Source organism: Strix aluco, chromosome Z, assembly GCF_031877795.1.
Source record: "Strix aluco isolate bStrAlu1 chromosome Z, bStrAlu1.hap1, whole genome shotgun sequence".
NCBI classification, from domain to species: Eukaryota; Metazoa; Chordata; class Aves; order Strigiformes; family Strigidae; genus Strix; species Strix aluco.
In genome coordinates, this window is record NC_133971.1 from 31,871,916 (window position 1) to 31,890,863 (window position 18,948).

The following is an 18,948-nucleotide window of genomic DNA, read 5'->3' on the forward strand; positions in this document are numbered from 1 at the left end:
ACCTAAATTGTCAGTACTGCCTAATTTTACTTGAAGCTAACATTAAAAGGAGCAATCTAGCTAACTATGAGAAAGTCTAATAGTTTGGGTGCTGACCACCAACTCTGATTAATCACTCATGTTATTCCTGGACAGTACATCTTGCTATTTTGCTTGAACAAATAGTATTCTACAGCACTTACAGAAATGGAGATTGTCAGTAATTTTTTTCTGCCATGCAGACTAAAGTACTAGAAATCAAAAGTCTGAAAAATGCCAAATATATATTTTATAATATAATATACATTTAATATAATATACATTTAATATAATATACATATAATACCTTTAATCATATCAGTGCTCAGTTTTGGACTCAGAAATTCAGATAAGAAATGCAGTACGAAAATGAGGATGCTAGGGTCACAGCTGCATGTATGTACTCTGCAGATACACAAGAGTGCTGAAAATATGCTATGCCAAAAATCAAATTATAATGTGCAAAGCTTGTCAAGCTTTTCTTATGAATGCTATTTGCTCTGCAGTTTTTAAATCTCAATTTATTAACCTTCATACTCACTCAGCCTAGCAGGTGGTGCAAAACAACATGTTTACAGCTGTAAATGGCAAAAATTGCTCCCCAAAATGATCAAGGGGGAAATGAGGAAAAAAGGGAAAATGGTCCTCAAATTATCTAATGTATTTTGGCACAAATAGTTATTCAGAACTTTACAAAGTTGTGCTGCCCAGATGTTAGAGATCTGAATGAAGTCAACTGTTCTTGCACAAAGATCCCATTTATTTAATAATAACTTTATCTACTTTTTGTTTATTGCTTATAGAAAGTACACCACTAAGGTTTCTCTAATAATAGTAAAAATTTAAAAAAAAAAAAAAAAAAAAGAGAGGAAAAGAAAGTAATTGACATTTTCTTTTAAACTTATGTGTATTGCTATATTAACTTACCCTTGCATCTGTAACCTTGAATTCCCTCAGAATATACTGTGGCATGTTGTACTCTGCCATTGGATCTACCACAAAATACTGATATCTGGCTGAGCGCTCTGCAGGCCAGTATTGGTGGCATTTTTCCTACAAAATAATCAAGCAAAATATATTTCCTGTTACTTGAGACCACTATCATAAACTGGTATGAAACCTTTTTTACTCAGATAAGTGTAATAGTTATGGACAGTCCCATTAGTGACAGGAACATGAGCTGTTTTGTCTTGCTGTGAGCATGAATTTCCATACCTAGAATAAAAAATGATCTTCAATATTACATTGCAAAGGGGTTCTCTCTTGTTGCTGTACATCTGAACTCGTTTATACTTCTGCTCAGTTCTATTATTTATCAGTGACAAGAGCTATCCCTAGCCTAATTTTCAATACAGAATGGAATTTAGATCTTGAGACCACCTTCAGCTTTCTTTCTTCCCTGTTGAAGCAAGTCCCCCCGGCCTCAATCAGGACTCTCTGCATCCACCATGTCCTGAATCATCTCTATTCCCCAGATATAAGGCCTGACTCAGATTTCACTTATCACGTACTGGCTTTATCTTGATGTAATCCTGTCCAGATAGTAAATTGCTTCATTCTTTCCATTACACAAAGCAGCACTTGAATAAGTTTAGGACTGTAAACTGGGTTCTGAGACTTTAAAGTTTAGAGCTATGAACACACAGAAGACGTTCAGATATCAAAAATACCACACTTTCTTTTAACATTGTCAAAAACACATGCTGCAGAAACAAAGTTTCCAAATAAGAAATCTTTGTTTTTCAATAGATAGCAATGCTTTCTCTGCATACTCTGAAATGCCAACAGGCAAACTCAGTTTCTGAATCTCAGTGCGTCCCACAATAAAATGCCATATCTATCTTGTCTATTGCAACACATTTGCAGATTGGAAAATCTTACACCTGGTAATCAATAATACAACTGATATTTCAAAAGAAGGAACCTAATTCCTCACCTTTATCTTTAGACATTCCCATAACAATGAGATATTTTATTAAGAAATAATTATAACAAACACATTAGTAAAGGAGTATTACAGCAGTACTTACTCTGCCCATTTCTCGTAGCTTAGTGAGCATGACAACAATTGTAGAATTATGCTCCCAGAGCATTCTCCAGAAGTCTTCAGTTGTTTCTGCTAAAGGACCCTGTGTAGCTATGTAAGCTTTTTGTTGTCTATGTTGAAAAAAAAGTAAATTGAGAAAAATATTTTAATTAAAAAAGTGAATTGATACACATTCTTTGTTTATATGTGAACATTATCTAGAGGAAAATTTATATACTATTAATAATAAGCATATTAGAAGCTTATGATGATTGTTTAATCAAATGATGGCTTTTTATTTTTAGAACTTTGAGAAGGAAATTACTCTGTTAATATTATGATGTATGTCTTTATCATTATTATTTAAATTTTAATGCAACTCTAATAGCTCAATTTTGTGTGCTGTAAAAAGCACTTAAGAAACACTTAGTTGTGGTGGTTCATTTTGTAGAAATAACTGTCTAACAATCTATTAAGTTTAGGAATTATAGCATCAAGCAGTTTCTTTATTAACTCCTTTTCAACAGTCTGATGCCTCCAGCAAAAGTGAGGCAGGAAGAAAATTCAGAAATGGACTGCACTGCATTTCCAGGCCTTAATATCCTACTAGTGGAAGCTACCACCAAGCTGTTAAAAATCAGCAGCTTTATAAGCTGATGACCAGTTCATGTTATTCTTACTTCTTTCCATCAACAGAGACACCTTTGTGGGTGACATCTGAGATGAAGGTTTTTTTCAAATTATGAGTAGAGGCTCAGAAAATGATCTCTGTCAATACAGATACTCAGGTACACCTAAGCTGCCTTAGGGAAACAATATCACTATGCCTTTTTCTATCAGCTGTTTAAGTCAGCTGAGGGCATATTGCTCCATGGTGTCATGAAGATGCTGGCAGGCTACATAACTGCTTATGCATAAAACACTTGGCAGCTAGGTCTAGTCTTAATCAGTGTTCCAAGATCATAGGTTATCATCTTGACACAGAGACTGTATCTCCTTGTATGTTATTTCTATCTTTCTAAGCATAATAGTTGTGAAGAAACATAGGTTTCAAATCATGAATGTACTTAAAATCTCAGTAAATTTCAGCGTGTAAAACATACTGGGAGTTCTCAATTGTTTAAAGGTAAAAATGTAACATTTAAGGCTCTATGTCTTTTACAGATTTTTCCTGTATTGCATGGATGAAAATTTAAACCTTTTATTAATATTTTAAAAAACACCCAAACATGACATGCACAGATAATAAACAATACTAAATTTCAATACTAAATTTTGTTATTCTCAATATAATTGCATAAAAAATTTTGTTTCTTTTAAAACAGCCCATATGAGAACACATCAACATTAGTACCTGTATCCGTCAATGAAACTGGCATTAATATAATCAGAGCCTTCTACTCCTCGGATTGGCTGCAAGCATACCCTTGTAGACTCATATGGCATAATATTGACAAGGCGATTTTTGAATTTATTACATGGAAGATTGGCACTGATGAATCTTGAAGTGTGAGCCTTAGAGCTAGCAAGACGCTGTTGAAAGTAAATTAAAGTAATTAAAGCCAGGTATAACAAAACCAAATGACACTATCAGATCTAATGATCTCTGCTCATTATTTGTTAACGAACAATTTCAATTTTAGATGCTTACTCTTCCATATTCTACTGCATTACCCATGTATTTGTAAAGCTTCTTTTATCACCTTATAAGAGTTAATGTCTGCTCCATTAATGCATATGGACAAATTTGAACATTAAACCATTACACAAACACACATTTCAAGCTATTGAAACAATAAAGGAACAGCAGGGTTAAACCACCCTCACTGAATGGTTCTTGCCTGCACACCAGTTGAGGATAGAATTGTACATGTTACAAGGGATTGTCTTCCTAATTTAAAATTTTAGCCTGCCGATGGCTTATCTTTTGATTACTGGAAACAACTGGTGGAGGACAGAGCAGCATTGTGTTACACCATTTGTTTTTTGTTCCCCGCAACATAAAATCCGAGTACCTTAAATTCCAGTTCCATTCCTGTCACATTCTCGCCTGTTTCTATCTGTGTCAGCTTCTGGATATATGCATACAGGTTTCTGGCTGGCACTTCGGTATTTCCACATGTCACTGCTTCCAACAGCGCATCGTGGATAAAGATGTACTGGTCCTCAGTTTGAACCATGTAATTCCTCTGTGCTCTCATTAGAGTTACGTGGCCATAAATATCTACAGTCTTTTCATGCTTTATTCTCTCTAACATGGCATCTATCACAATGAAGCAGCCAGTCCTGCCGACTCCAGCACTAAAAGAAATGAACACAGGAGGGAAAACATGAAGGACTATTTCATGCATTATGCTTACTTTTACGGCATTCAAGTTTTAAAGTTTTGTAACACTGATTTGAACAGCACATTGTTCTGAATATGAACATCAGCTGTTATGAAAGATGGTGCCTTGAAATAAGTAAACTCCTTTAACACCCATTACAAGCAATTGAGAACATGGAATGCTTTTATATGAGATCTTCGCATCTTGCAGTTTCAGGCTTGACAATAATAGAAATAAACCCCATTGCAACATGTTCTAGAAATATATGTTCTCATAAATGGAAATTACTGGAGATGATGAATACTCTAAGAATTCAAGCTTTATCTGTAGCATGATTTCTAACTCATTAAACATGCTGTTGCTGCTATTCTGTTTACAGAGGTGAATTTACTGGCAAACAGTAATGTTACAGAAAGTGAGTCTTACATATTTCTGTCGTGCTGTGGAGGTAAACTTTCTATCCCTCTCACAACTCTGTCAGTGGGGCTCCTATTAACACAGTTTGTTCTGTCCTGCTCTTTCACTTAACCAGGCCATACTGTTATTCTTTGAAATGTAGTGCTAGCTGTAGGCTGAGAAATTCCCAGCTGGCCACTTCAATGTTTGTCTTGCATCTCTAGGAAAATGTAAGAAAGATCTGGAATGGCCAGAACCTGGATCAGGATGCTCAATCATCACATTATTTCAAAGGACAGATTACAAAAGCTCTAAAATATGCTTAAAGACAAAGCTTGAAATCACAGCGTTGAATTAATGTCCAGAGTTGGTGAGTAATATTTTTCAGGCAGAGGCAAAGTTTGTGCTTCCTCACAGGTTCTGAGTTAAGTCAGTTGTTGGTTTTAGGCAGGAGCTGAAGTTAAGTCTCATCAATCCTCTTGAGGCCACAGAAACTACTACTTAGCTCTCTGCACAGTAAGGGATTCCTCAGGAACAACTCTGAACTAAGAAGTTGTTTTCCCCAATTGGGTGGGACTTAAGGGTAGAAGAAGACATGGGTCAGCTACTGGGAGCTTGGCACAGGTATAAACCTTGAGCATGAAATATTCAGTTGGATCTAAGAGAATTAAACCTGTCTCAGTAATAGACCTACTTAACAGGAGTTTATTTTTATGATACCTGCTGCCAAATTTGCCAGACTTTCAAGGATTTTCAGTCATTCCCAACCCGACATAAAGGTGTTGTCTGTTACATGCATGGGCTACCTTTAATAACTAGTGAGGATAATGTGATTCAACCAGGAGAGGAAAAAGACACAGTTCTCACCTTGATGTGATTACTATTAGTCATACATGATCCTTTATTACACATTTGGCACAACTGAACAGGAATGATGTAGAAGGAATATGAAAAAGACTACAGAGTACACAAGACCAGAAAATATACTGAAGGTCTGAATATGCAACTTGTGTGCTAAATGGAGCCGTATTTCCTAAAACTCTATAGGAATTTTTTATGAAGATGTTTGGACACCAGCTGTATTGAATCAAATCTTCAGATGGATGACTGTCTTTTTGCAGCCATGTATATTACTGAACTTTACAAAATTTTGTTTCAACTATCTGTGTACATGTAGCTATATAAAGCACATTGTAAATTATAATGGGTTTTGTATATCATTTTTATACCTGGGATCACATCATGTGTGTCATTGTCATCTGTCATGACAATGAATGATAGTTTCTGACCTGAATGCTTAACTGTTTTCAGTTAGTGACATAAAATGCGGTGTGTAGTATAATAAGCAACGGTTTATAAACCCTCAAGATATTGACATCTAAGATATCTAAGTTAAGGATATTTTAGAACACTGCAAACTGCCATTTTTTTTGAAAGAGAAAGAAATAAAAATAATTACAACACAGCTTCTAGAGGACAATTATATAAAACCCAAGATCTTCTCACAGTTCCTATATTTTCATGAGATATTAAATATAAGCCCATCCTGAAATTGATAATTAAGGGTAAACTTTTATTTCTTGCATGACCCTTTAAGAATCTTTGCCAGTTATGAGCAAACTGCCTTTACCAACAACCAAATCAGAAAGAAGTACAGAGTAGAAAGATGTTTTAATCTCACATGAGGTAAGTTTTATTTCTAAGATTCCATATTTGCATATTGTTAAGTATGCTTGTCATCAGTTACTCTTCCCAAAAGCAGATCCCCTTAAAAGAGCTGAGGATTTCTGCTAACAGACCAAATGCATCAATCTCAACTTTCTTAGATGCCACTCTGACAAGAATTAATCAATATTCTGATCTTAAGAAAATTTACCAATCAATGATATTGACCAATGGGAGTTGTAGAGAAAGAAAATATACAGGTGACTGAAATGATGGCTATTCTAGCTAAATGGGAGTTCACTTACCTTGTATAATAAAAGCTCTCTATTCCAAGAAACCTTTGTGACCTTAATGTTGATAATAATAATGGAGAAAACCTCAAAAAATTGTCTCACTATTGCTTTTTTTTTTTTTTAAATTGCAAAGAAATCACCATAAATAGCATACATTTGTATGTCAGATTGGTTTATATAGAGTTTTAAACCATTCCTTACATGATACGTATTCGCATTCAGTTTTTACCAGTCTAATAAGTGCTGGCCAAGTGAGAAATAAGAAGGTTTGACAGTGCAGATGTTCTCAGTATTTTAGAATATGGTTCTCCTTCCTATCATGTATTAATGAATTAATGTTCCAGCACCATGTTTATAACTGGATATGTCATTTTTCAGATCAAACATTAAAAGGCTCACTGTTACCTAAAGACCATAACCATAAAATTGCAGCCCAGTTAAAAGTTTGCACTTTCAGCTGGAATGAGCAGTTTTCATTTCTTCTCTTCACATCTTGTATTATCATTTATATATTTATTCTTCCCATGAGCAAACTCAAAGAGGAATAGTTATTAGCATATTGTACCACAGAATATATTTGCTAGTTTACAGGTTTATGCAGAGACTGTGAAGATCATGACACCAGATCAAAACACATCACTATGCACCAATGTTTTCATCATAAGGATGAAGGGGCTGACACACTATTTATTGAGGCATTTGACTCCACTGGGCTCATGATACACCCCTCTCCAGATCATTTTATTCAGCAAGATAAGGTGTTGAGGACATTCCAACTCTGCCAATTATAAATGAACAGTGTGTCCGCCAGACTACCCTTTTCAGTTTCCAGCTAAAAGTGGAAACAATACTATAAATATTTTAACTTCCTTCCTCTTTGCCCTCACATGGCTTCTAATTCCAAACTCCAATAGCTTCCTATACAAGAGCAAGAAACTACTCTATCTCCTGTTTCTCCTTCTCTTCTTTTAACATGGTAACAGAATTTTAACATGGTAACAATACACTGCTGGGAAGCCATGCAGTTTGAATCCTCATTAATACGCCACTCGAACATCAAAAAAAAATTCCTATTTACTTTCTGCTAACAATGATAATTCAGCTAATGAGAATAATTTCACAAATTAATTCTACACTTGTTACTGACGTTCTTGCCCTTTTGGTTTGTGTATTTCGGTGTTACTATCAAAGTTAGAATTAAAAAAAAAAAAATTCTACCATTTCAGCTAGTGAAAGATACTATTACGTTTACCAACTGAAAACCTAAGCAGTCTATTAAATAGGCATGCCTACTAGGAAACTGTTATTGCTTCAAATATTATCATTTATCCTATTATAACATTTGTTTTCAATTTCGAAAAAACAGTCCCATGAGCTGAAACTTGTTTAATGTCCTGTGATGCAATATAGCTGCAATTCACAAAAAGAAAAATTAAGAGGCATAAGGGGGCCATTCCACATTAAAATCACTGTATGGATGTGATAAAGGTTGGCTTTTGTGATTAATTTGTAGCTGTTTAAAAGATGACCCTTTACTTGATACTTCAGTGATTTGGCAAAGGAAGGCAGTGTAATTGCCAGTATTCACAGATCATTTAATTGGTAGCAAAGACAGTAAAATATAGAGCAAAAATCATTTAGGACATTTTTGACTCATATCAAGGGAAATTTTATTGAACATTACAGTTTCAGATTGAATGAAGCTTGCATTATGAACTGAAAGTACGTAAAATTGCTCATGGTATGGGAAACATATAAAAATGCCTGAGTTTTACTGAGGAACTTCATATGATTAATTAGATTGCAATCCCACAGAAATTCTGTAGTAGTTCTGACAAGGGCAATATTTAGATTATTTTCTCCTTTTACTGTTAGGAAATTAGAACACAGTTGAAAATCACCCCTCTGTCCAATAAGCAGCAAAAAGTCGTTATGAAAACATTGAATATCCTTTTGAAGGGATACATCTGACTGAAATAGCATAAAGACCTTGTGCAAAGAGGTAAATTTAAATTTAATTTTAGAAGAGATACTGGACTGTTTCAAGAATTCTGGTACTGGCTTATGAGACCTTTGAGAATTGATCTGCAAGTGGCCAATGACTTTCTTTTCTTCTGACTGTGGTTATGGCCAGACACCAGCAATCAAGTACGGTATATGACACATTTTTAGGTGTGATGTTTCACCAAACAAAAGACTTTAGCTATTGCAGTTTCTTCACGTCTATGCTATGCAGGAAAGCAACCATATTTGTCATTGAAGTCATAAAGCTTCTTAAAACGAACAAGGGAAGAAGAAAATCAGAAAACAGGAGAAGATTTCACTACAAGTAGATAAAGCTCAGTGTCCTGGTTTAACCAGGATAGGGTTAAGTTTCCCCAGCAGTGGGGGAGGAAGCTCTAGCCGGGTTATTCATATGCCATGCTGATGTCACGTCCAGGCGCCAGAGCGCGGGAAGAATCGGTGATCGCGTGGGATTGGCGCAGCCGGGTTTTCTCTCACTGCTATATTGGTAGATATTTTGCCCTGTTCATTGTTATTACAATTATTCTTAGTGTTATTGTTGTTGTTTGTTGTGTTGCTATTGCACTGCTGTATTAAACCTGTCCTTATCTCAGATCGGGGCTTTGTATTTCACTCCCTTTGTGGGGGAGGGACAGCGGCCACGTGGTTTCAGACCCTGGCAGGGGCTAAACCATTACACTCAGTCTAGAGCTCCCCAGAGTTTTCATATCTGGAAAAAGCATAGGAGGCTCACAAATCAAAAGTCAGCCTTAGATCTTTCTTCCTTTACTGAACTTTACGAAGATTTTCCTTTCAGCCTGTACATTCCCAGAATTCTACCATTACCGTTAATTCTTCAAATATAGCTGCCCCAGATTTAAGCCCAATTTTTTGTAATATGTGATCACACAAGTGTAATAATGTTCAGGAAGTAAATCTGTTCATCTGATTGTGAGTTCCGCTCTGGAGAGATCAAGCATAAAAAGCTGTTTTACCAGATTGCATCATGAACACAAACAAACTCTCAAATATTAAAACATACAGAATCAAAACCCCAAGAAATTTCTCTAACAAATCCCATGTGCAGGGAATAACTGTTTACTAAAATAATTTTAAAAGCAGAGTTTTCCATGCATGATAAAATTGTAGCATTAGTAATGGTCAACAAAACAAAACAAAAATGTTTTAAGAGACACTTCTAACAAGGACTTTCCCTTACAGCAGTTCAAAACCTCTCACCAGAATTTAAATCCAGTCTGTCATGAGCCAGATAAATGCAGAAGGACTCCTACACAGGTTCAAAGCAATACAGGAATGTAGCTATGGAAGTGCATAATGTAAAGAGCAACTCCACTAACTGATAGCTCACAAGTATTAGGAATAATTTATGTGTTAGCAGTGGAGGAATATGTACCACGTTGCTCTACGAAAGTAAAAGATATTCAAGTAGTTCATTAAAGTAATGAAGTGAAGGAAAATAACATCTGAAACCACAAATACTACAACCACAGGTAACTTCTGAGCATGCTTTTAAAATGTGACAGCAAATTTACCTGAAGTTAAATTTTTGTACTGCAGTTACATTTAGGAGGTTTTTAAGAACTAATTGGAAGGATATTGTGTGACATCTTTATTCACTCACACTCATTCATTCATTCACCACCCTGTGAATCCACTGCTTACTGAAGAATTCTGTAAATTTTCCGTTGAATGCCATTCTGAGGCCATTTTGCATGCCAAAGGGTGGTCCCTGCATTTGGCTCCAGGACAAGCAGTGTGGCCCATCTCAAGAATGGTAGAGAAATCAAAAGGTTGAAGAAACATATAAAAGAGGATGACAGCGTATGAAGGCGAGGTTAATCAAACTAGAGAACTCAGTTTGGAGCAGAGAAGACTGAAGAGAAAGAAAGATATGAAAGAATGGCATAAACCCATGCATTATGTGGAGGAGGTGAAAAGGAAATGACTGTTAATTTTTTGCACGTAACACAAGAAATAGGTCCATGAAATGGAATGATGAGACAGAGAATTTAAAACAAACAGGAAGTAGTTTTTCATGTAGTACATAATTAAATTGTGAAACTCATTGTTACAGAATACCATGGATTCCAAAATAAATTCACAAAGGAAAGGATCCATTAAGGATTATTAACCAACAAATTACAGACACAGCTTCTCCTACAGAAATCCTTTTATTAAGACTTTGCTGGAATTTGGATAGGCACTCTAAGAGAATAATATTCCAGACATGTCCTCAGAGAAAAGCTTAAACATGCTGTCTAAATTTGGTCTCATGGTCCCACATACTTAAAGAAAGCACAAGCATTCCACCCCCTCATCTGCTAATCAGATCATCTAGACCTGTTCCGTTCAATCAACACTTCTGCCTTTGGGTACCTAATACTTTTCAGAACTATGTCATTGAAAAGGGACAGCACTATTTCTGATCCGTGCTTTTCTTTCCTTAAAAGGGACAGAATATCACAGAGTACTTCTGCCTGCTTCTTTCCTGAAATCATGAATTGTAGGTGAAAAAAAGATCTCTTATTGTTCTTCTTGTGAGATGGAATATAGCAGAAATTACACAATATGACATCTGAAAAGTTCATTGACCCTATTTCATACCACTTATTTTTCTTATCTCGGTTTCCCTTCAGAGTTGATTGTTGATTTTATATAGCAATACGTGTCATAATCCTGCTTTTCATAGAGGATTTTCATATATGCACCTTGCTATAAATCACTATATCACCTGATTTCTTCAGTTACTTAGATATATAAAGAGATTAGAATAAACTGTATTTTCTCTGTACTTTTTTATCTGGCACAAGGATTTACTATGAATTTTTAATTTCAGAATTAATCCAGTTCTCAGATATCCTCCTCATTTTCTTCTGTAAATACAATCTTATATATTCAGTGTACTGCATTCTGTATTTAGCATCAAAGACTATTTTAAACATGTCTCCTCTGTGAGATTTGTTGATTTTCAGTGAGTATTTTACAGTCTTTGTACTGTACAATGCATTCACAAAGCATTCTTGTCATTATGCATTCTAATAAAGAAAGATCTAAAATTTACTGAAATAGAGTTTAGTGAAATAGAGTTTAGAAAAACAATGTATTTTGAGGTTAATTTTAAAAACACATCTTACTGTGACTTGTTACCTTCAATTAAAGACAGATCCATGCATGAACAGCTGTAGTATATACAGAAAATGATACTTCTGGGTAATTTATGAGAGGAAGTACACTGTGATCCTATCATCAATAAATAAAAGTGAAGATTACAGCACAGTAAAGAAGTCAATGAGCAGAAATTATGCTGCTTGCTGCTAACAACTACTTTATTTGCATTTCAACCTGGTTTGCGATCTCAGGGTGGAATGTTTTGAGGAGTTGTTTTGTACTTTTGCATATTTCTGTGCTTTGATTACATTTTCATGTGTAACATGTACAAGAGCTACCTGTACTCTACTTGTGGGAAATAGGAAGGTGAACTGATGCTATCTGAAAATGAATTAAGAGGAGGTGAGAAGAAATGTGTTCTGCCATATTGGATAACAGGATGACCTTGAAAGTACTTGCTGAACACTAAGGTGCTTCCTCATTTAGGAGTCCTTCTGGACTCCTTCCTGATTCTAGGTGTTTGTATACCTATTGTGGTCAACAACTGTTTCTTTTTCATAACACCTTCTGCCCTCTGGATCCCTGTTTTTAAAGTCAGAACACTATAATTTGCCATTTGTTATGCTTGGGTTTTAGACTGACAGAACAGTGATGAAGTTCCAGATTCTCATCTGGACACAGTATTTCATCTGGTAAGTACAAAGCAAGAAAGAAGACATAGTACTAGGTGTCCTCAGTCCGTGTTGGCCTCTTTTCCAGTACCAATCACACTTCAAAGCCCTAAATGAACTGGACTCCTTTTTTATCTTTTTTTTTCCTATTTTGAAAACTTGGAAATAACCAGAAATTAGTCCTCAAGCTTGAAGCTCATGGGACTTTAGTAATACACCTACTGGTTTTGGATCTCCATCTCAAGGTGTCCCTTCTTTTTCCATGGAGAACTGATATACCTAGAGGCTACATTCAGAGGATAAGACAAATGGGATCTTGACACCTTAGATTTGGTTTAAACTGAAATGATTTCAATACGGTAATAATGAAGTGAGATGTTACACAGCAGAAAATAGAGAAGAAAAAGCTATGAGGTTTCTCTGATCAGCTCATATCAAGGCTCTTGATAGGCCTCTGTTTTCTTAGACCAAGTGGTGAAAAGAATAAACACCCTTTTCAATATCCCAGACAATATTTCACTGACAGCTGAAGAGCTTGGTTACTGGTACTATTTCTAATGTTTCTTTTCTTTAACCTCAGCAGTTTTTACACCAGCGTGAATTCTCTGTAACATAGTAGAAAATCAGGTGGTGAGAGGTTAATGCCACTAAGAATTTCACATTTCTTAATGACAATTTAGAGGTTGGATGCTAATCTCTCTCTTTTTTTCAGAATTGTGAACTTCATGAGCAAATACTGTGGACAAGTTATAATGAAAATCATGGGGGTTTTGGTGTAAAAGTTTTAAAGTAGTCATAAAATGAGCTTGCATAGTATATGATAACTTTTAAACAATTCAAAACTACTTTTAAAATTCAGGTGACAAACACAAAATAGACACCACAATGTAGAATTCACTTGGAACAGCAGTCATTGACAAAATCTGATAATAAGTGATGAGACCCTGAAGTAAGTCTATAAAAGTATGAAAAACGAAGAAAGATTAATATTCAGGGCAGAATACTGATTGGAAAGCCTCCATGAGAAGATAACAGGACTATTTTTAAAACTGAGTTTTACTTCTAGAGATACAGGGACATGATTTAAAGAGGCTTTCATGCTGATTACTTTAGATAAAAATATAGCCTGTTCGAAGTTATCCAAACATGCTCGGGTAGCCAAGTTGATGCAATGTGTTACTGTATACTGTGTGTCCATGGATATTCTGGAGTTTACTGTAGGTACAGCTGGGAAATCTCAGAGATACTCCTTTCCAGAATTCAGCTATTGGGTTATAAAAATATTTTCACATTTCTTGCAGATGGCTGGATTCTTTTCTTCACTCATAATTTTAATTCAGAATTCATTACAGACAGCTGCTGGATCTGATAGAACCTAATTGCTCTTTTACTAGACTCAGCTGCAAGCAGTCAGATTTCCTTTTCCTTTGTAGAGTATATTATATATAAACATGGGCGGGGAGAAAAATAACCAATTAACTAAATACATATGGATAAAATGACTCACTAAGAGTGCTGATCAAATAATGTATCAAACTACAGCTTAGGTCAAAGGAAATTACAGGCCTTGTAGGACATGATAATATATATATGGAAATAATTATCAGCACCAACATCTTTGTAATTTGAGATAACACATGGAAAAGGCATTGCTTCTGTTAAAAACATCTTACTGAAAATTATTACATTTTAATAAGGGGCAGGTTATTTCACTGAGTGAAAAGTCATCAGACTCCAGAAGACATGCTCAACTGAAACCATTTGTGGCTGAATCCAAGCCAGGCCTCCGTACCTCCACTGGACAACTTAGCAAGAAACGTGGAATAATTTTGGAACTACTTTTGCTGCCTTAACTTCTTAGTAAAAAAAAAAAAAAAATTACTGTTATTAGGGCTACAGAAAAGGGGTACGTCACAAACAAGGGACCAGAGTCAACCATCAAAAAGACTAGTGATGTGAGGATTCCTTGCCATCTCCCTTCATATTACAAGTACTGAAGCGGTAAGGTATTTTGCTGTGCTAGTTTGCTACGATGGATGAACGCAAGCAAACGTTGTAGACATGTAAAACAAGAACCAGCATTAAAGAACATTCTTTTTTCTCCCTTTAGCCAAATACATTTAGTGAAATGAAGAGATACATGTTTAAAATAACACTAAATAGGTATCTTCTAATATGATGTGTGAAACTACTTGTCAGAGAATAATACTTGACAAGGAAAAATGCCAAAGATAAGACTGTCTGGTTTTGTTCTTTAAAAGCGTAGAATCATGAATATGAACAGTAAAGCATCCACCATTTTCTCTAGGTAGCTAAAGGAATAATGGGGGAAAAGAATTTAAGTCTTCATGAAGTAGGGCTGAACTAGTCACTGCTGGCTGCTGGGGAGGAAACTTTACTGAAATATTGTTGACATTGGAGTTTTATACTTTCCCCTGAAAGTTTTGACATTTGGCATTGTCAGAGACAGGATACTGGCCTAGACAGACCACTGATTTATTCTACTAATAGCATTCACTACGTTCCTTTACAGATTTCTGACTTCTAACAGAAACAGAATCTTACCTTATGCAGTCATAGCAGCTTGTTAGAATTTCAAAAGATAATCCAGACCTGAGTCACAGCAGTGGGGGTATAATCCCCTGAACCAGAGGCTAAATGCCAGCCAAAGATGGCTTTATACACATAGGACTGATTTAATCACAAGACCACAAGCAGGTATTTTCCATTATTTGAACCTACATGAAGAAACACTGCTATTATTTGTTATTTGTATGCTTTTGAATTTTAATAATGGTTCCAGTGATACTTACTGAGTTTTTATGCTTATAAACAATGGAAGCACATACTGTACATACAGCAGCTTCGGTTCAGGTTTTAGAAAAGGTTGGTTTGCTGTGAAGGACTGGTTTCTAACAAGTCAAAACTTGAAAGTGGGTCAGCATCAGTTTGCTGGTGTTTGACATCTCATGGAGGATTTCTAGATAATGTAGCATAGTATTTTCCTATTCAAAATTAAAAATATCAAGGTACCGTAGCCAACCTTTAAGGACCCTGCACACTGTCACACTAACTACTGTATGGTAATCCTTGTCATGTTCATACTTCCAGATTTTCATATGTGAGCATCTAAATTTAAGGAAACAATTAGAGACCTGAGCTACTAAGATTCAGACTGCCCTTAAGTTAAAGAGTGATTAGTTGGGGAAGGTAACTGGCATATTTGCAATCAAGATGATCCTAGCTAATGACACTCAAATTCAAAATTTAAAAAAAACATCCAGCATTACCCATCCATCATTGGTTCGATCAGCATACAGATGGAGACTCTACTTTTTGTCTGTATCATTTAATGAGCATAGCACAGTAATCAGGTTAAAACTCTTGTATGCTCACCCTAAACCAGCCAGGGTCTTCAGATGTGAAGCTTTTGGAATCTAAATTTTCAACACCTTGAAAGTTTTTATGGTGAGAATATGAATGCAAGTCCAAACTCCTGCCCCTCTGTGATGACATTCATTACACAAGTGATTATCAAGTAGTATCTTGCTATACCAATGACCCCTAAATCAGTGTGCTGGTGGGACATCAGTCTTTTTTACTGCCAGCTAGCATTTATCAACCTTTCTCCTAGACTCTTTATCATCTTCCGACAGATTCTACAATTCTAACAACTAAATGAAGACAGAATAACCATCCAGAAATTTCTAATTGAAGAGAATCCAGTTCCAGTTCCTTAAACAGAGATCAGGCTCCAGGGTATCAAACTCTGCAAGCCTTGGTGTACATGTAGAAATGAAGTAACTCCCACGAAGAAAGGCATGTGTAGAAATGAAATGCCTCTCAGTCAGTTACTCTGACTCTGCAGTCAACACAAATGAAACTATCAATACAAATGGAATACAATGAAAAATGTGGACATTTACTCATTGCTGTATTTTTATATTAAGAGGAACTAAACATCCTAAGCAGGGTCACCAACTATGCATTGTTTTAAGAAAGGACCCTAACAACAGCTTTATCCCTCTCCCTTTGCTTTTTATTTGTGAATGAAGACTTTGAGAAAGAAGTTGTCTTAATGAGATATATGGTGACCAACATCTAACAGCTGGAGAGGAAATACTGTTACAGTGTTTTTGTATATGGATTATACTCATCACAGTCTAATATATAGTAGCAACCAAATAGCTGCCAGATAAAGACATGGGTAAAGCAGAGAAAGTTTAGAATATCTGTGATATTAAAATACTTGTCATCTGAAAATACATTTACTATCTTTCCTCTCCAGAGCTTTCAGCTGTACAGGGAAGTTAGGAAAGATCCTGAGTTGTTCTCAGGGCAGGGAGAGGGAAGGGATGAGGAACCTTTTAGTATTTTTCAATCTTCTTTGAGAGATTTCTGAATATGTGCTGGGGGTATTTTTTTTCCCCCCACCATGAAAAAGGATAGGCAATCATCTGCAGCCTACTCACTGCCAGGATTAGAAAATCAGCATTTGTGACGCATGTGGCAAAAGCTGTAAGGAGGTTCAAAAGATACAGAGGTGAAGTAAAACAATCCGCTGGAAAATCATTGTCTTAGATATTTTTTTTTTGATTTTATGTTTTATTCTGAAACATTGAACAAAAATTAGGTAAGTATTCTACTTTAAGAAATACAAGATCATATTATCTTCTGTATTTTTTCAAAATTAACTTGAACTTTATGAAGTATCTTAAATTTAAGCCCCTTGGTGCTGGTATTAAAAACAGATTCAAACATATGGGATTGCACTTACATGTTAAGCTTTTATGTATTGTTACTGAACCAACTACTAAAGTTTGTGTGATGTTTTGAAAACAGAGGGCATAAAGCTCCAAACACCCTCTGGTGCTATTTTACTGTGATCTGATTAGCACCTGTTTTCCTGCACTAATCCAACTTCAAACAAAAACATGTATTTTCCCCACTATCATTAGACCACATATTACAGCCTCACCAATGCAGAATCCTAGGGTTTAAGCCTGTATTTTGTCATTAAAGAAACCCTTTTTTCTAGATCAGCTCTGGAAATTAGGGCAAGTCATGCAGAGACACCAGTTGGATTGTGATATTACTCAACTTCTGTGCAAAAGGACTGAAAAGATACAGTCTTAAAATATAACAGTATAAATTAGAAAGCATCTATCTTCATCAAGTATTACAACCACCATAGAAAAAACTTCAGACAAGTTATTCTAAATAAGCCAAGTCAAGATTTGAACACACATTATGAAAAGTATCTACAAACAGGATGGGATCACTAAATTTCTTCTGTTATTATTATTTTTTTTTTAATCTAGCTTTGTAACTCAAGCAAGGATGACAGAACATGGCAGTTCGTAACAAATATAGTTCTAAATTTAACTTTACCTTGATCTGGGCTTTGTTAAACTATATTTCCTAGTGGATATAGACAGAAAAGTATAGATCTTTTCCTGGAAAAAGCGTGTAATGGTAGTATGCATTTATAGTATTACCACTACACCTTTTTCATACATGTAGTCCTATCAGAATATCTGATTACATAAATAAAAAAATCTGCATTTGTATTAGGCCTTGATGTTACCTTTCATGCTTCACAATCCTTTCAACAATGATCTATGTTTTCTTTTTAAAAATAATATAGCTTTAATTATATTTTAATTACCTTTTTAGGTTAAAAATCTGTCAACTTTTCTGCACAAGTAAGAGCTTTGTCTGGTAGAATGAGCATACAACATTACTCAACACATTTTTGACTTCTGTATTAGATTCAAATTCAATATGCACAGGCAACCAAATTGTTAAATATCAAAAGTAGATGTGTAAATAACATGAAAAGATGTCTGTTGCATGGATATTAGTAACAAATGATTACTAATGTTATCATAAATTCTGATCATATAATTCTGTGTTTTTCTTTGCTTTCATCACACAAAATTTGTTATGAAGACTTCCGCTTGCATTTGTTTGACATGCATTTATCATAATGTCTTATAAAGTCTAGTAATTTTGAAAGGTAATACTTATATTCTATTCACAGTTAATTTTACCAGTTAAGACCATGCATTTTTTTTCTGGTCACTGTTATGTGAGTAGAATGCATGCAAATGTGTACAGGGTGGGTTCTTCAGTTGTCACTTGTTTTCACCTCAGACTTTTTCCCACTAAGCACACTCTAACTTATTAAATAAATTCTTCATACACTAAATAACCATTTCCTAGTACCAGGATATTAAACTAGCTTATCAGCTAGTGATGCTTTGATACAAATTGGTCTGGGACCACACTCACGAACCAGATCTCCAGTGACCTTGATTCTCTATAGATATATAGCCATATCCCAAAACCACCACGGAAACTGGAAAAACCTCATAATCTCTTAACATGAAGTGGACTAAAAGACAACTGTTGGTCAG

General features: G+C 35.3%; 1 protein-coding gene across 2 annotated transcripts in view; it reads right to left on the bottom strand.

Annotated features, from left to right (window-relative positions):
* Positions 1–18,948, bottom strand: part of PTPRD (protein tyrosine phosphatase receptor type D) — a 384,170-nt gene that overhangs the window by 14,316 nt on the left and 350,906 nt on the right. For both annotated transcript variants that reach the window (XM_074812018.1, XM_074812017.1), the window contains 4 exons: positions 4,060–4,345; positions 3,399–3,577; positions 2,049–2,175; positions 946–1,071 (listed from right to left, as the gene is read on the bottom strand). In XM_074812018.1, coding sequence (XP_074668119.1) covers positions 946–1,071; positions 2,049–2,175; positions 3,399–3,577; positions 4,060–4,345 — 718 coding nt within the window. The remainder of the gene's footprint in view (positions 1–945; positions 1,072–2,048; positions 2,176–3,398; positions 3,578–4,059; positions 4,346–18,948) is intronic.